The following is a 14,035-nucleotide window of genomic DNA, read 5'->3' on the forward strand; positions in this document are numbered from 1 at the left end:
ACTGAAGAGGAGTCTGGAGTTGATTTGAAAGCATTTTCAATGGAAGTCTCACACTCCTCATGCATCCATGGTCATAGAAAGTCATTCATTGCTCGCCCGTAAACCAACGCAATCGCATTGTGATTCTAAAGAATGCCCGTATACTCCAGTACCCAATGCCATCACAATCGCCTTAGTCCGCAATATTCTCCCTAGGCCTATCGTCGCAGCATAGCAACAGCCAAAAGCAAACAATCAATACCCATAACCACCCTCCATCAACTATCCCATGGAAAGAATTCTCGATATCGGTGTGTTTGGTGTAAGGACATGTCGCTATCATCTGTGCTCGCTTTTGTTTTCGTAATGTGGAAATTTTTGTGTGTGGAAAGAAACGAGTTTCCTCGCCCGTGCAATCAAATGGGTATATCGTACACCGCCAAAGAATAGAAATGGTCGTGAAAATGCGGTCGATAGAAGGTGCTAATCCTCCATCTTCTGGTCTTCAGTCTCGGGTTTGGGGATTTGGCCGCCGAAGAGGGATCCGGAAGCGAGGTTCTTGGAGGAGGTCTTTGCGAAGAGGGACTTGGGCTTGGCCCTGAAGGAATGCTTATTAGTATCGCTGCTTTGGTGGAGTTGTGTGTAGAAGACTTACTTTCCGACTTGCTTGCTTCGGTATGCGCTGAGCTTGGCGGTGCAAGGGCTCATGATGGTATCGGATGGGGAGATGTATGTTTGCTTGCCTCTGCAGATACAGCATTAGCCAAATGCAATCGGAGGGAAATATGGAACGGTAGAAGCTACTTACTGGTTCTCCTCAAGCTTGCTTTGCAAGACCTGTCGGTGGTACTCCATGCTCTTAACATCGGGCTTCGCCTCAACAGCAGCATTGACGTCCCGGTCGGAGAGAACGTTGGAAGACATATCGAATTGCTTTGTGTATAGATTGACAGTGTTTTTGGGAAGGTTTATTGAATTGTGAGAGGAGCTGAGAGGATTCGAGGTGGTGGTGGAAAGTATGAGAGTGGGTTCGATGTTCTTAAAAGTTTGTGAGTGAGGCGAGAAAGTCAACAACGACGGTTGCCATCAGCAACGAACATCGCCAGTGACGATTTTGCCCCACTACGCAAACCTGCAGCATTCAGGGGATCAGAGGATCAGGGGATCATTGAGTCACGATCTGCTGTGCTGTTCAAGTAGGGATTCATGACCAGTCATTCAATTTTATTTTAAAATGTTGAGTTACACAAAATATCTACAGTTTCGACTTGGGGCCAATATGTGACAAGCTGACACCGTATTTGGCAAACAAATCCTTTGTGATTTCAGCTTGCCTCAGGATCTTTGCAGAGACCGCCTTGCCCTTCTTATTCTCATTCTTTCCCATCTGTTGCAAGTGAACCTCATCGGGTCCATCTGCTAGTCTCAGTGTTCTGATTTGAGCCCACATGTTGGCAAGAGGGGTGTCTTGGCAGACACCAGCACCACCGAAGGACTGAACTGCACGATCGATGACAGTGAGTGCCATCGAAGGAACAAGCACTTTGGCTTCAGCGATCTCCTTCAGAGCTCCCTTGGCTCCTCGGTCGTCAATCGCAATGGCAGCGTTAAGAACCACGAGACGAGCGGCATCAATCTCAAGGCGAGATTTAGCTACCCATTCAATGATTACGCCATGTTCCTTCAGTTGCTTTCCAAACGGAGTCTTCTTAGGATCGTTGATTCGGAGTAGCATCCATTCGAGAGCTTTCTCGGCCTAGTATAGTCAGAAAATATGTCAGGGCCATAAACATCCAGTACTTACAGCACCAATGGTTCTCATAGCGTGATGGATACGTCCAGGACCAAGACGACCTTGAATGATTTCAAATCCCCGGCCGGGACCAAGAACCATATTGCTTGCTGGGACTCGGACATTGTTGAATGACAAATGTCCGTGACCGTGTGGTGCATCATCGTAACCGTAAACTGACAACATCCTGTTGATTTTGATACCGGGAGTATTTGCCGGTACCAAAATGACTGATTGCTGCTTGTAGACATCCTTGTTTCCTGGATCACTCTTGCCCATGACAATGTAAATCTTGCACCGTGGGTCACCAGCACCACTGGACCACCATTTCTACACGATGTCAGCACCGCGAATGGCATACGTATTAGCTGGTCCATACCTGGCCGTTCAGAACGTATTCATTGCCTTCCCTCTTCATGCTCAATTGAATATTCGTAGCATCAGAAGAAGCAACATCCGGCTCAGTCATCAAGAATGCTGAACGGATTTTACCATCCAGCAATGGTTGTAGCCACTCCTTCTTTTGTGCCTCATTGCCATACTTCGCCAACACCTCCATGTTTCCAGTATCCGGTGCAGCACAGTTGACTGCCTCTGAAGCACATCTCGACTTGCCAAGGTACTCTGCCATCAATCCATACTCGAGATTCGTGAAACCAGCGCCCTCTTTGTAGTGTCCTTTGGCCAAGAACATATTCCATAATCCGAGCTTCTTTGCTTCTTCCTTGAGGTCATCGATAACGCTAGGGTGGTGGTCCCATCGGTCTCCACCTGCATCGACTTGTGCTGCAAATACGGGGTCGGCTCTGGCAGATGGTCAGCTTGCTGTGCTGATGGCGGCCATTGAAGGCAGATCAAAGTATGGAAGGAATAGCTACTCACGGAATACATCTTTCCTCCACAAATTGCTTGACGATGTCAAGAGTCTTCTTCGCACGATCGCTGACTCTGTTCGCCGCCTGTACCGTATTAGTGATCTGGAAACGCGGGGCAGAGGGAGTGGGGAGCTCACAAGAATGGGAATATCTGCAGACATATTTGCTAATTCTTAGTTGTCTTATCCTCTCAGATTCAAAGATAAGTCTGGGTCAATGAATAAGTAAGTATATGAAAAGACAAAATAATTGGGATGGAAGGAACATTTAATTTGGTGTTCTGATGTTACTCTTTAGCTCAATGCTGGGCCGGGGTAGTGAGCTTCTCCACAAACTCTCGGTTCCTCGGAGGAGCCGAGGTTGAAATGCATGTCTCACTCGCCGAGTAAATAATAACGTTGCCGCCATGGTACGAGGTCAGGTCACTTTTTTTTTTAACGAAACGATTGCCTACGGCATGTACGGCATTCACTTTCAATTAGAGTCTTCAATGGCGGACATAGACCGAGGTTGTCTATCGTGGTTGCCCCCTTCTTGAAGTTTGTTAAGGAGGAGCCGACCAGTAGGTAAGATTCAATCGATCGCTTTACTCATGATTTTGGTGATAGAACCGATACTGAGCATGTTAGGGGTTTCAAGGTTCTCATATAATCGCCTGATCTTACAAGATTTAAAACAATATCACTATGATCACCGAGAAGCGAATTCAGCATTTGGGGAGACTTGATGTGTCAGCTTAATTGACGTTCCCTGATGAGTGACAGAAACCCCACCCATCAAGACAAACGCCCTCCAGATGCATACCTCATTCCCCATGAAATACCTAGCCACCATTCTAATCTTGCTAATGCAAGATGGAAATCCCAAACACAGAAATAACCCACGGTAAGGTAGCTCAATCCTCAAAATAATTCGCTCTTCGCTTTCCCTTGTGTTTCGATCCACCCTTGAAGTGCTTTTTGCTTGTTAACAGCGCTACATCGCTTGGATCGACATCTTTCTCCATAGCAAGCATCGTCTTCTGCTTTCGACCTGAAAGTTGCTTACCGCTCGCTGTTCCTTGCTCAGAGTATTTGTGGTTGAAAGGCATTCTTAGGTGTGCCGAGTTCCCCTGGCCCTGGGAAAAGAAAGCTCCGTCGAGTTTTCGTGACTTAGCACCTTCCAAAGGGATGACATCCGAGTCTGCGACTGAAGCATGATCATCGGTGGACGAATCCATCAAAGCCAATGCTTGTCGTCGCTTCTCGGGAAGATGTCCTTCGTCGTAAAGCTCTCTATTGAATTCCATGGGGTCGACGTCTAATGGAGGTGGCTGACAAAACAACAGCTTCCCGTTGACATAGTCCTTCAGGATGTACCGAGCAGCTCTTGACTCGTCGGGTTGTCCTTGGCCAGTTCTCGTAAATCCTCGGGCTTTGGCATAAGCAACTAACATTTCTTCTGCTGTAGGAATGCCAGTTCCGCCTTCCTCTAGAGGTCTGATATTGATTTTCATACCATATAGAGCTTCTAAGAATGGTTGAGGAATGCGCTTAGCAACTAATCCAGCCGGGCCAGTAAACTCTCTCAATTGATCGATTGGCAAAATACCATTGCACACAAGCTCGGCCTTGGTAGTCGCAAAATTGGGAAACACAAGACCTGGACAATCGCATAAGAGCACTTTGTCGCTGAGATGAATAGTCTGAAAATGCTTCGTCTTTCCAGGCGTTGAAGAAACAGAGACCTTTTTCGCTCCAATCAAAGCGTTGATGGTGGACGATTTACCGACGTTGGGATATCCTACCAATCCAATTTGCGTCTTTCGTGGATTTTCCGAATCAGCATCTAAACAATGTCAACAATGTTCATTATGATGCCAATGGGTGACCTACCAAGGTTTTCTGGTGCATGTAGCAAGAAGAGAGCTTCGAGCTCATCCACTGTCAGAATTCGAGTGCTTTCATCTTCCTCCTCTTCCTCTTCTCCTTCATCTGTCTCGTCATCTTGCTCAAGATCGTGATCCTCAATGTCAAGCTTCCCAGCTTTTTGGGCTAATTTCGAGCCTGAAGCAGCGGGTTCTTCATCCTCTTCATCCTCGTCCTCCTCTTCGTTGTCATCTTCCTCTAAGTCCCGAGCTTCATTCATTTCCTTCGCTAAAGAGGCCGAGAAAAATTTGTAGGAAATTCCGGCAGCCTCAAAATAATCCGCCCATGCTTGCCTCTGCTCCAAGGTCAACATATCTGCTTTGTTGACTAGTAACAGATTTTCCTTTCGAGGGTCCACATCCTTTACGTATTTCTCCAAATCGTCTGATCTGAATAACAAGGGATTCCGAGCATCGACAATTTGGACCACTAAATCAGATCTCTCAATAACTCTCCATAATTGTCTCCAGACTTCAAGATTTCGTTCGAAAGGTGTCATGAGGAGGTCGTTATTCTCTTGTAGCTCGGCCAACCCTCTTCTCCATTCCAACAAACTATCTCTCTCCATGCGATCGAGTTGCTCGGGGGTGGTTGAGGAGTCCCACTTTGGTCTTCGAGGTACGGTAAGTTTGCCTTTATGCGCCTTCTGCTTTCCGACTGCTGCCCTCTCTTCTGCTGCTGACAATAGGTATGGGTTCTTCTGATCGGTGTGGATAATCTTGACATTGTTCATCTTCTCTGCCGTGAAATCTGTGCCTGCCAACTCTGCTGTAGATAAGAACTCGTCGAGGGCCGCTTGCTCCGTGACTGAGCGCATCTTGACCCAGCTGGCCTCCTTCCTCTCGTTCGTGACATACTAGGACATGTTAATCTTCTGCTAACACCCTTCTGAAGTAAACGCTTACAGTCTCTCCTGTAGCATGGTTTATCCTGTGAATTCCAGCAGTCGTGACTTTCTTGCGATCGGATCCTTTGCCTTTTCCAAATCGATCATTCATCAGACTGTAAAACATGAGTTTGGTGGCCGACTCCCAGGTTTACGAACATACCTATTTCCCAGCCCAACGGCATTCTTGGACTTAGCAAGCACCATATTGACGCAAGATAGACGTTAACTTTAATTGTGATTCTTCGTGACAAGAAAGTCTACTCGTTATTGTTGTAGAGGTCTTGTGTCTCGGATTCTTGAGGTGGGGTTTTGATTATCGAGCATCGACAAAACCCTTGGTGACGAAATTTCCGGACCACTGGTGAACCCCGCCAAAACTTTTTTGTCCCACTAAAATTTATATTTCGAAAGTTATTCTCGACTTCTACACATTCTACCAATAACTAGTCAATACCTTCAAGATGGCTCGAAAAGGATGGATTGATAAGAAGACTGCTACGCATTTCACACTGGTTCATCGACCGCAAAATGATCCCCTCATCCACGACGAATCCGCATCGTCTATGGTTCTAAATCCCACCCCGCTCCCGAATTCGAATAAAGTCAAGAAACTCGATGATTTGGCCTCAGAGCTTGGATTGGATGCGGAACAAATACGAGAGAATGAGGGGGAAGCTGCGAACTATGGAATCTACTACGATGATACCGAGTACGACTACATGCAGCATATGCGAGACTTGGGCACTGGTGACGGTGAAGCATACTTTGTCGAAGCTTCTGCGCCAAAGAATAAGGGCAAGGGAAAGGGAAAACAATCTCTTGAAGATGCGCTGAAGAACACGAGTCTCGAGGACCGAGATACTGCTCTGTTAGACGAAGATATCCTACCCTCAAAGAACCTTCGAAGAGTCACGTATCAAGCACAGCAAGATGTTCCAGATGCGCTCGCCGGATTCCAACCAGATATGGACCCTCGGTTAAGAGAAGTTTTGGAAGCTTTGGAAGACGAAGCATATGTGGACGAAGAGGATGATGTCTTTGGAGAACTTGCAAAGGATGGCGAGGAAATCGATGAGTATGAATTCGAGCAGAATGCGTTCGAAGAGGACGAGGGTTGGGAGTCGGATGAGACTGAGAAGCCAGCTAAAGAGTACAAGGATGCACCTGTTCCTACAGCTGACTTGGTAAACGATGAACGAGAGGACCACGGAGACGGCGCTTGGATGGAAGATTTCAGCAAATTCAAGCGGGAGCAGAAGTCGAAAGTGTCACCTGCAGCACTATCACAGTCTGATCTCCAGTCTTCCCTGATCACAACTACTACGAATGGTGGCAGGAAGAAGAAGAGGAAAGGAGCTTTGACGAATCCATCCAGTTATTCCATGACCTCCTCATCGATGTTCCGCACTGAAGGTCTCACCATGTTGGATGCAAGGTTTGAAAAGATCGAAGAGCAATACAATGAAGACGTAGATGATATAGCATCTGTCTCTGCCGCTTCCTCAACAGCATCAAGTGTCCAGGGACCCATGAGAGGAGACTTCGATAACATAATGGATGACTTCTTGGGCAACTATTCGATGAGCGGTAAGAAACACGTCAAGAAAGGCAAGTATCAAAGCGGTATGGAGCAACTTGATGAAGTCCGCAAAGGCCTTGGACCAGCAAGAATTCGCACACAAAAGGCTTGATCTGGAGAATTCAATGAGGAATTAGCATTGGATTGGGCGTTGTAGGCTGGACATAGCATGACGTTTTACCATTGCATGATACCTGTGTTTGTCTCATAATGCATCTAAATAAAGCAAACACCTTTCACCACATAAATGTCAGAGTATCCTTCCTCATCCGCCTTAGAGTGTATAAAGATATCAAGTCCGTCAGCAATTGAATACTCTAAAGCCGCAAAACACCTCTCCTATTCAAGTTGCTTAGAAAAGCTTAGTGAGAGATAGTGCATCGATAGAATTTGTATAAAGATATCAAGTCTGTTAGCAACTTAAGATACAAACGCCTCATCTCCACATAAATGTCTGTGCATCCTCTTCGCCTGTGGCTGAAGCGTGATTTGGCGTGTGGATCGTGGGCGGTGATGCATTCCAGGGCAGAATTCACCGAAAGTGGTATAGCGCAGAATGACCTTGAGCTATGCGACGATGTCTGTACTGAAGTCGAAAATATAAACAAGAGCATCAGTTCGACTTCAACGCACCAATTTGGCGGCGAGGCTCGGCAGAAAAAAATTTTTTACTCTCCTCTTCTCCTCTTCCAACCGCGGCCATGATTCTCACAGCGAACAAGATCGAAAATGCCGCAACCACGAGTTAACGCTCGCGCAGCTCGCGATTTCGACTATTCGAGAGAATCCAGTCGTCACGGTGGAACGAGTCGAGGAGTTCACTACTCCTCACGTAAGTCCGTTGACAGCTACCGCCCACAGCCTGCTCCTCCATCGGGCCCACGGGCTTCGAGAGAGGCACATTATGACTCTCGCAGTCATAATTCAGTCAAGAAGAGAACACTAAATCGAGATAGTAGGGACGCAGTCTACGAGAACGAGCAGCGCGAGAATGCTGCAAAGCGAGCCAGACACTACGAAGAACGAACCTCTGCTTCCTCGGTGCGCGGTGTTACTCAGCTTCGAGGACAACCAATTCGGACGGAGCCTGCGATTCATCCAGATCGTCTCGCACTATTAAACGGCGATAACTTCAACCAGACGGGATATCGATCTGAACGAGCACAATCGCCTGTGGACCGTCGGAGATTCGAGCGATCTCGACGAACACCATCACCAGTGGATCGTCGCAGATTCGAGCGAGCTCAGCGGACTCCATCTCCCCTCTACCGTCAGAGATTCGAGCAATATCAACGATCCCCGTCTCCAGAATACTATCCGAGATTCGAGCAGACACAAAGTCGAGACGCCTCTCCGTTTCCTGGAGATACCCATATGAAAGGAACGTCCGTCAGATCTGCCACCCCAGATTTTATGGAAATTGACTCGTCTTCAATCCCGCCATCAAGTCCGCCATACTCCCTTCGTCTCGATTCTCCAACAACCCCCTTCGAGTCCTCCCCACACCCATTCGATATTCGTCTGCATTTCGACCCAGTCACAGAGAAACCACTCCTAGATCTCATTGATTATTACCGCCGGGCTGAAAAGGATAAAGCTTCTCTTCACGAAGTTGCTCCCGAACCTACAACCATGTTTCGATCACCATTGAACGACGGATTCGGTGTTCCATCTCAACCTCGTACAGACATTTCAGTTCATCCTTCCCGTTTGCGTGAAGCTCCCGAACCTACAACCATGTTTCGATCACCATTGAACGACGCATTCGGTGTTCCATCTCAACCTCGTACAGACAATTCAGTTCATCCTTCCCGCGCAAACCTCTCTTGGAGCGATCAAGCCAAGATGCTTAATGCTTCATACAAGTCGACATCTGAGGCTTTTGTTGCACCCACTACAGCGGTTGCGACTCCACCACAGAACCCCTTCGGCACATCGTCTAATACATTCGATCCGCCTTCTCAACCGGTTTCGGGACTGTTTGCGCTTCCTCCAGGAAATACAACCTCCGTTAGCTATAATCCGTTCCGCAAAGACACGAACTCCGGATCTATGGCCTCTGTGGCAGCTACCCCAACTACTTTCCAACCAACTGTCTCTAACCCGTTCGGTGGGGCAGCAGTCGTAAATGAGACTAATCGATCTGCTTCCAATCCATTTGGTGGTGCGGCAGCTACTAATGGTGTCGATGTCTCTACAAGTTCGACTACACCATCTTATCTCGCGCAGAAGACATCTAGGCTCTTCGGCGCTCCTAGTGGCTCAGATGTGGTGGATGCAGCTCCCCAACAGAGTTCCCGATTGTTCTCCACTTCTGGTAATGGTGATAGCAACCGATTCAAATCCTCTTCCACACGAAAGAAGTCCAACCCTTTTGCCCCTTCATCAAGCACTACTACAGGTGTTTTCGGAGCTCCAAGCGTGGACCCTTTCGCTAGCATCACAAAGCCCTCTCCAAAGCCTTCTGAAAAGCCAGGCAGCCGGCGCCCTAACCATACTACTCCCACGAATGGTAATGCTAGCAAACCATCTACCAACCGCAAGTCAACTGCGCCAGTAACAGTTCAACCATCTCGCAATCGCGAGACTTCAGAATCCTTAGACGGCAAGATACAAGCTGTCCTAGCCAGAGGAAGAGTCCGCGGACCAGAATGGCCAACTGTGGACGCCAAGGAGAACCCAGCAGCCTGGGAAGCTTTCACAAAGGCTTACCGAGAGTATCGAAACAAATCTCGTCTCGTGCTCACACAGGCAGGCTTGATTGACGATCCTGAGGTCCCAAAGAAACTCGAGGATGCCATCGTGTTCAAGGGCACATGCGAGGATATGTGTCCAGAACTTGAAACCGCGGAGCGCATCGTTGAGCGTAGATATGATCAGCTTGAGAAGGAGTATCTTGGTAATGGAACATTCTCAGCCGGCCCTGTTCCTGAGCTTATGGTCAAGAAGCTGGCACGATCAGCCGCAGGCCAGGAAGCTCCTCTCCCCAACGAGGTTCGGACCGTGAAGGCATTGAGAAATACGCTTGACTACCTCATCGACAACGTATTGGCCAATGTGGAACTTCCCTCAGCCCACGGATTCATTTGGGATCGTACCCGAGCAATCCGACGAGACCTCGTTTTCCACAGTTATTTTACTGATGAAGAGATGTTGGATCGAGTCTATATTCTCGAGAATATTACTCGTTTCCACGTCGTTGCTCTCCACCTCATGTCAGAACCAGGCGTTAATGCAGGAGACTTTGTTGAGCAACAAGAGCATGAACAACTGGGTAAGACATTAACCTCGCTCATTCATGCATACGAAGACTGCCAGGTTCGACGAATTGAGTGCGAAAATGAAGAGGAATTCCGTGCTTATAACCTACTCTTCAACCGTCGAGATGAGGACGCCTTGACAAAGGCTCAGACCTTGGATTGGAAGTTCTGGGGACTCTCTGAAGTCTATCAAATTGCGGTCGAGTTGGTCGAGGCTTACCAAAGTGTATGGGATAGCCATGGCCCTCTTAAAAACCCGGCAGCAACCAGTGGCTATACCGAATTCGACGTCACATTGTCTGCTTTTTCAAAATTCTTCACCATTGTCCAGGACAGCAGTGTGTCTTATATCATGGCATGCTTTGCAGAAATCTGCTTCAACGATGTACGAAAATCTATCATTAAGTGCATCCTCAAATCCTACCGCCGTCAGAAGGACCAAACAAAAGATTGGACCTTGTCGAAGTTGAACACTTATCTGCGTTTTGATGATGAAGCAGAAATTGTGCCTTGGGGTGAAAAGCATGGTCTGCATTTCGAGTCTGGAGAGGAGGAGGAATACCTTTCCATCAGCGAAAGTGCTGTCCGTGATGCTTGGCCAGCATCTCCTCAACAATTTTCTTATGAGTTGGTTGAGAGCAAGCGAGGCGATTATGAGCTTCCTACACTTATCCACCTCACCGTCTTTGGCGACGAGAATGAAGAAGACGATGTCGCATCCGTGGAGGGAGAGGAAGAGGATAACTTGTTCGTTAAAGACAACTCTACCACCGGTGCACGTTTCGCGGAACCTAGTGCCATGCCGGAGGAGCAAGAAGAATCAGTTGTATCACAAGAGACCAACACTGCCGCTCCCACGACACCAAATGGTTCTACGCCACCTGAACAAACCACCTCAAAGCCTATGTCGCTCTTTGATAGAATTGGACCTTTGAAGGCCACATCACCGGACTCGTCAGTTCCAGCCAAGGAGCCGGAAGCTGCAGTCCAACCTAAGCCACTCTTTAGTTTCTTGTCACAGTCCTCCCCTACCTCGGTTTCAGCGGGCAATCCCACCGCTGTCACGACGACTCCCAAGGCTTCTGTGCCAAGAACCCAACACTCAGATACTCCGCCTGCTCCTGTCCAGCCCATGAGTGAGCAAATTCCATTACCTACTGTCTCGAATGCTGCTTCTACGACTCCACCAGCGCCGAAGCCCTTATCCAACACCACCCCTTACACTCCTACAGCTACGATCAACACTATGCCAGCTATTCCTGCCAGCACAACCCCCGCGACTGCAGGTCCCTCAATGGTCGGTGCGCCGAGTGTTGCCCCCACAGCAACTGCCAAGACAAAGATCCTTGGAGTTGCAGAATGGGTGTTTTCCGGTGAGGGAGGTCTCATGGACCAATTTGTGGATCATAGTGTTGGAACGATCCTCCTAGATGTTGCTGCGAAGTATTTTGCAGACGTGCAAAATGCTGCAGACGCGGCGGCCAACGACCAAGCCAGAATTGAAGCAGATCAATTCAGGTACCGTAGCCTGGCTACCAGATACGTTCATAACTGGCGCGAAGCCGCACGAAAGTTAGGGCTGAAGAGAAGAGGACGAGAGACTCGTAAGTTCAAGAAGGAACTTATGGCAAGCAAGAGAGCCGAGAAGATTGCCGAGAAGGAAAATCTCGTGGAGGAGTTTAGAGCTTCGACGACCGCTAAGCGCCGACAAAGCCGAGAGGAGCATGAGAGTGTGGAGAGATTATTGGAGGACACTGGTGTCTTGGGAGGAGTTCATGACCCGGAGCAGAAGCTTCGTGCTATCGTGCAGGAAGAAATCCGCGCAGTTATGAATGAGTCTTCTTCGAAAAAGCGTCGACGTTATGAGCAATCCACCACCCCTACCAACGGACACAAGCACAACAGAACTGACGATCCTCTCCGTCGCTCCCTGCTTTCTGATCCTACCTATCTCAATGGTCAATCAAGAATCCACTTGATGTCCAATTATGATGATCGAGATGAGCATCGCCGCCAGAAGAGCGGTGTCCAATCTGATTATTGGCGACTTAAGGCGAGAGGTATCGTCACCCTCCCCAATGGCGTACCACTTGCGAGTTCTGCCGCCAAGGACGTTGTGCACCAGAAGCGCTCGTTCGATGGTATCACCAAGTCGAAGGCACAACATTCAAAGGTTCAAGCATGGACCCGAGGTGTACCAGCTAAGGCTCCTGTAGAGGAAGACGATGATGAAGTGTTGATGGATGGAGTTGAGAGTGATGCGGAGGATAAGAAGTTGAAGCAGAAGAGTCTCTGGTCTGAGGAGGAAGAGGCTTTGTTTGCCCGCAGAAAGAGACTTTGTGAGAAGATGGATGAAGGTGCAGAGTGGTATCGTGAGTATATGAAATTATTCTTGAAGAGTAAGAGCCGAAGCTCCTCTTCTTGATTATACCAATAGCGTTTGTGGCGTTTGTGGCCTGTGTGGCGGACTTTTGACATGGCCTTGGTTGTCACTATCATGGACAGGGCGTTTTGATGTGGCCTTCGTTGTCACTATCAGTCTGTTAGCACTTGGCGCATTTTCATGGCTTCGAATCTCGTTTCAGTACGAAGAGGGGAGTCTTATGGAAAATGGTGTTCTCTGGATGATGCATTTACAAGGGCGTTGGAGATTGTATTGTACATAGTATTGACGAACGAATGATGATACCCAATGTGGTAGGAGATAGTAATTCAATCCCGATAGGGGCATTGGCACTTCCTGTTCCATTTGCATTGTGAGTGTGACTTTGTGGTGTAAATGAAGCAGCAGTATCTGACAAGGATGATACCTCTCGAAGAAACAAGGCCTGACTCTACTTTTCCAAGGTGCAGGGGTAAATTTTAATCCCTGGTACAAAGATATGTTTCCTTTCGGAAGCAACCTGTCTCTGCCTTCAAGTAGTGTTGCGTGTTTCGAGTCACAGCGGAATTGGCATCGGATTCGTTGTAGCTGTCGAGAAGAAATCATATTTTAAAAAGTACCTCAATATCCCAAAACAGAGGAGGAACGAGTGTTCATTCGGTAGTACCTGTGCAACTTCCTATTGTTCATGCTCGTACACTACAAACTCGATAAAATATCTCGCTTTGCAACTTACCCAGTACGTAGAACTAACCAAGTCACTACAGCGAAGCTCCTCGCCGCAAATCCAGCAGAATTTCCTATCTCAGGCCTCGTCATATTCCATGCCTCTAGCCCAGGAGGAATTCCAAGCTTCTCTACTGGCAGCCTAGCAAACATTACAGACTCCTTTATATAAAGTCCAGCAAAGCTCGCTATTCGAGCCCGACAGGACTCTGCCACTGCAGGCTTGCTTTCTACACCGCAACGAATCGTTCCAACTCAAAGTAAGCATCACATTTCGCACCGAGTTCTTTAGCTTTCAAAACAGTGTACAGCTTGGTACAAACTCGATACGCCGTTCAAACTGTTCGAACTCCAAGCTTTGTAGCCTAACGAGCCTTTATCTCAGACCGAAGTTCAACACTGATAAAAGGGATGATGTTTTGTTCAGATGAGACTATGAAGATACTTATCGAGTGGCAGAGGGGTAACATTACAAGGATCATGGAAACCATTTGAGAGAAGATAGCTAGTGTAAAAGGATTTGCTTTCCTTTGCTTTACACTGGTCATCAGTTCGTTGCAATCAAATACAGAGACCTGAATTTGTGTTAACGCCGCAAACATAAATGTCGAAACTCTCCTCTCTTGGACACGGAAAGAAAACGTG

At 47.8% G+C, this 14,035-nt stretch overlaps 6 protein-coding genes across 6 annotated transcripts; 3 read left to right on the plus strand and 3 right to left on the minus strand.

Moving 5' to 3' along the window:
• Positions 1 to 55: 55 nt before the first annotated feature.
• On the minus strand, positions 56 to 1,018 carry LY89DRAFT_641346 (uncharacterized protein). The gene is made up of 3 exons (XM_018211709.1): positions 788 to 1,018; positions 635 to 724; positions 56 to 577 (listed from the first exon to the last, which is right to left on the minus strand). The coding sequence occupies exons 1-3, from the start codon at positions 901 to 903 to the stop codon at positions 463 to 465; spliced, it is 321 nt and encodes a 106-aa protein (XP_018074303.1). The 5' UTR covers positions 904 to 1,018; the 3' UTR covers positions 56 to 462.
• Positions 1,019 to 1,177: 159 nt separating this feature from the next.
• Positions 1,178 to 2,982, minus strand: LY89DRAFT_779825 (acyl-CoA dehydrogenase NM domain-like protein). Its single transcript, XM_018222331.1, has 5 exons — positions 2,784 to 2,982; positions 2,654 to 2,730; positions 2,151 to 2,577; positions 1,784 to 2,101; positions 1,178 to 1,735 (listed from the first exon to the last, which is right to left on the minus strand). Exons 1-5 carry the CDS (start codon positions 2,805 to 2,807, stop codon positions 1,235 to 1,237), a joined length of 1,347 nt encoding a protein of 448 aa, XP_018074304.1. The 5' UTR covers positions 2,808 to 2,982; the 3' UTR covers positions 1,178 to 1,234.
• A 431-nt stretch (positions 2,983 to 3,413) lies between these two features.
• On the minus strand, positions 3,414 to 5,757 carry LY89DRAFT_682777 (putative large subunit GTPase 1). Its single transcript, XM_018214568.1, has 4 exons — positions 5,603 to 5,757; positions 5,459 to 5,555; positions 4,521 to 5,409; positions 3,414 to 4,473 (listed from the first exon to the last, which is right to left on the minus strand). Exons 1-4 carry the CDS (start codon positions 5,644 to 5,646, stop codon positions 3,542 to 3,544), a joined length of 1,962 nt encoding a protein of 653 aa, XP_018074305.1. The 5' UTR covers positions 5,647 to 5,757; the 3' UTR covers positions 3,414 to 3,541.
• A 62-nt stretch (positions 5,758 to 5,819) lies between these two features.
• On the plus strand, positions 5,820 to 7,264 carry LY89DRAFT_682778 (Low temperature viability protein). The gene has a single exon (XM_018214569.1). It carries the CDS (start codon positions 5,904 to 5,906, stop codon positions 7,131 to 7,133), a length of 1,230 nt encoding a protein of 409 aa, XP_018074306.1. The 5' UTR covers positions 5,820 to 5,903; the 3' UTR covers positions 7,134 to 7,264.
• Positions 7,265 to 9,775: 2,511 nt separating this feature from the next.
• On the plus strand, positions 9,776 to 10,837 carry LY89DRAFT_556307 (uncharacterized protein; the record flags this gene model as incomplete). Its single annotated transcript, XM_018208372.1, has 1 exon — positions 9,776 to 10,837. A coding segment is annotated over one exon (1,062 nt), but the record flags the coding sequence as incomplete, so codon positions are not given.
• A 927-nt stretch (positions 10,838 to 11,764) lies between these two features.
• On the plus strand, positions 11,765 to 12,700 carry LY89DRAFT_551529 (uncharacterized protein; the record flags this gene model as incomplete). Its single annotated transcript, XM_018208308.1, has 1 exon — positions 11,765 to 12,700. A coding segment is annotated over one exon (936 nt), but the record flags the coding sequence as incomplete, so codon positions are not given.
• Between the last annotated feature and the right edge of the window lie 1,335 nt (positions 12,701 to 14,035).

This window comes from Mollisia scopiformis (assembly GCF_001500285.1).
Source record: "Mollisia scopiformis unplaced genomic scaffold LY89scaffold_7, whole genome shotgun sequence".
NCBI classification, from domain to species: domain Eukaryota; kingdom Fungi; phylum Ascomycota; class Leotiomycetes; order Helotiales; family Mollisiaceae; genus Mollisia; species Mollisia scopiformis.

What these genes read in the sequence shown, in the direction of transcription:
- LY89DRAFT_641346 (XM_018211709.1), bottom strand. Translation starts at nt 903, where the DNA reads ATGTCTTCCAACGTTCTCTCCGACCGGGACGTCAATGCTGCTGTTGAG. An exon ending in AGCAAGCTTGAGGAGAACCA is followed by an intron (nt 725 to 787) that starts GTAAGTAGCTTC and finishes CTGTATCTGCAG; the next exon opens with AGGCAAGCAAACATACATCT. An exon ending in CGAAGCAAGCAAGTCGGAAA is followed by an intron (nt 578 to 634) that starts GTAAGTCTTCTA and finishes GCATTCCTTCAG; the next exon opens with GGCCAAGCCCAAGTCCCTCT.
- LY89DRAFT_779825 (XM_018222331.1), bottom strand. Translation starts at nt 2,807, where the DNA reads ATGTCTGCAGATATTCCCATTCTT. An exon ending in AATACGTTCTGAACGGCCAG is followed by an intron (nt 2,102 to 2,150) that starts GTATGGACCAGC and finishes GACATCGTGTAG; the next exon opens with AAATGGTGGTCCAGTGGTGC. An exon ending in CTATGAGAACCATTGGTGCT is followed by an intron (nt 1,736 to 1,783) that starts GTAAGTACTGGA and finishes TGACTATACTAG; the next exon opens with GCCGAGAAAGCTCTCGAATG.
- LY89DRAFT_682777 (XM_018214568.1), bottom strand. Translation starts at nt 5,646, where the DNA reads ATGGTGCTTGCTAAGTCCAAGAATGCCGTTGGGCTGGGAAATAG. An exon ending in ACCATGCTACAGGAGAGACT is followed by an intron (nt 5,410 to 5,458) that starts GTAAGCGTTTAC and finishes AACATGTCCTAG; the next exon opens with TATGTCACGAACGAGAGGAA. An exon ending in ACATGCACCAGAAAACCTTG is followed by an intron (nt 4,474 to 4,520) that starts GTAGGTCACCCA and finishes GACATTGTTTAG; the next exon opens with ATGCTGATTCGGAAAATCCA.
- LY89DRAFT_682778 (XM_018214569.1), top strand. Translation starts at nt 5,904, where the DNA reads ATGGCTCGAAAAGGATGGATTGATAAGAAGACTGCTACGCATTTCACA.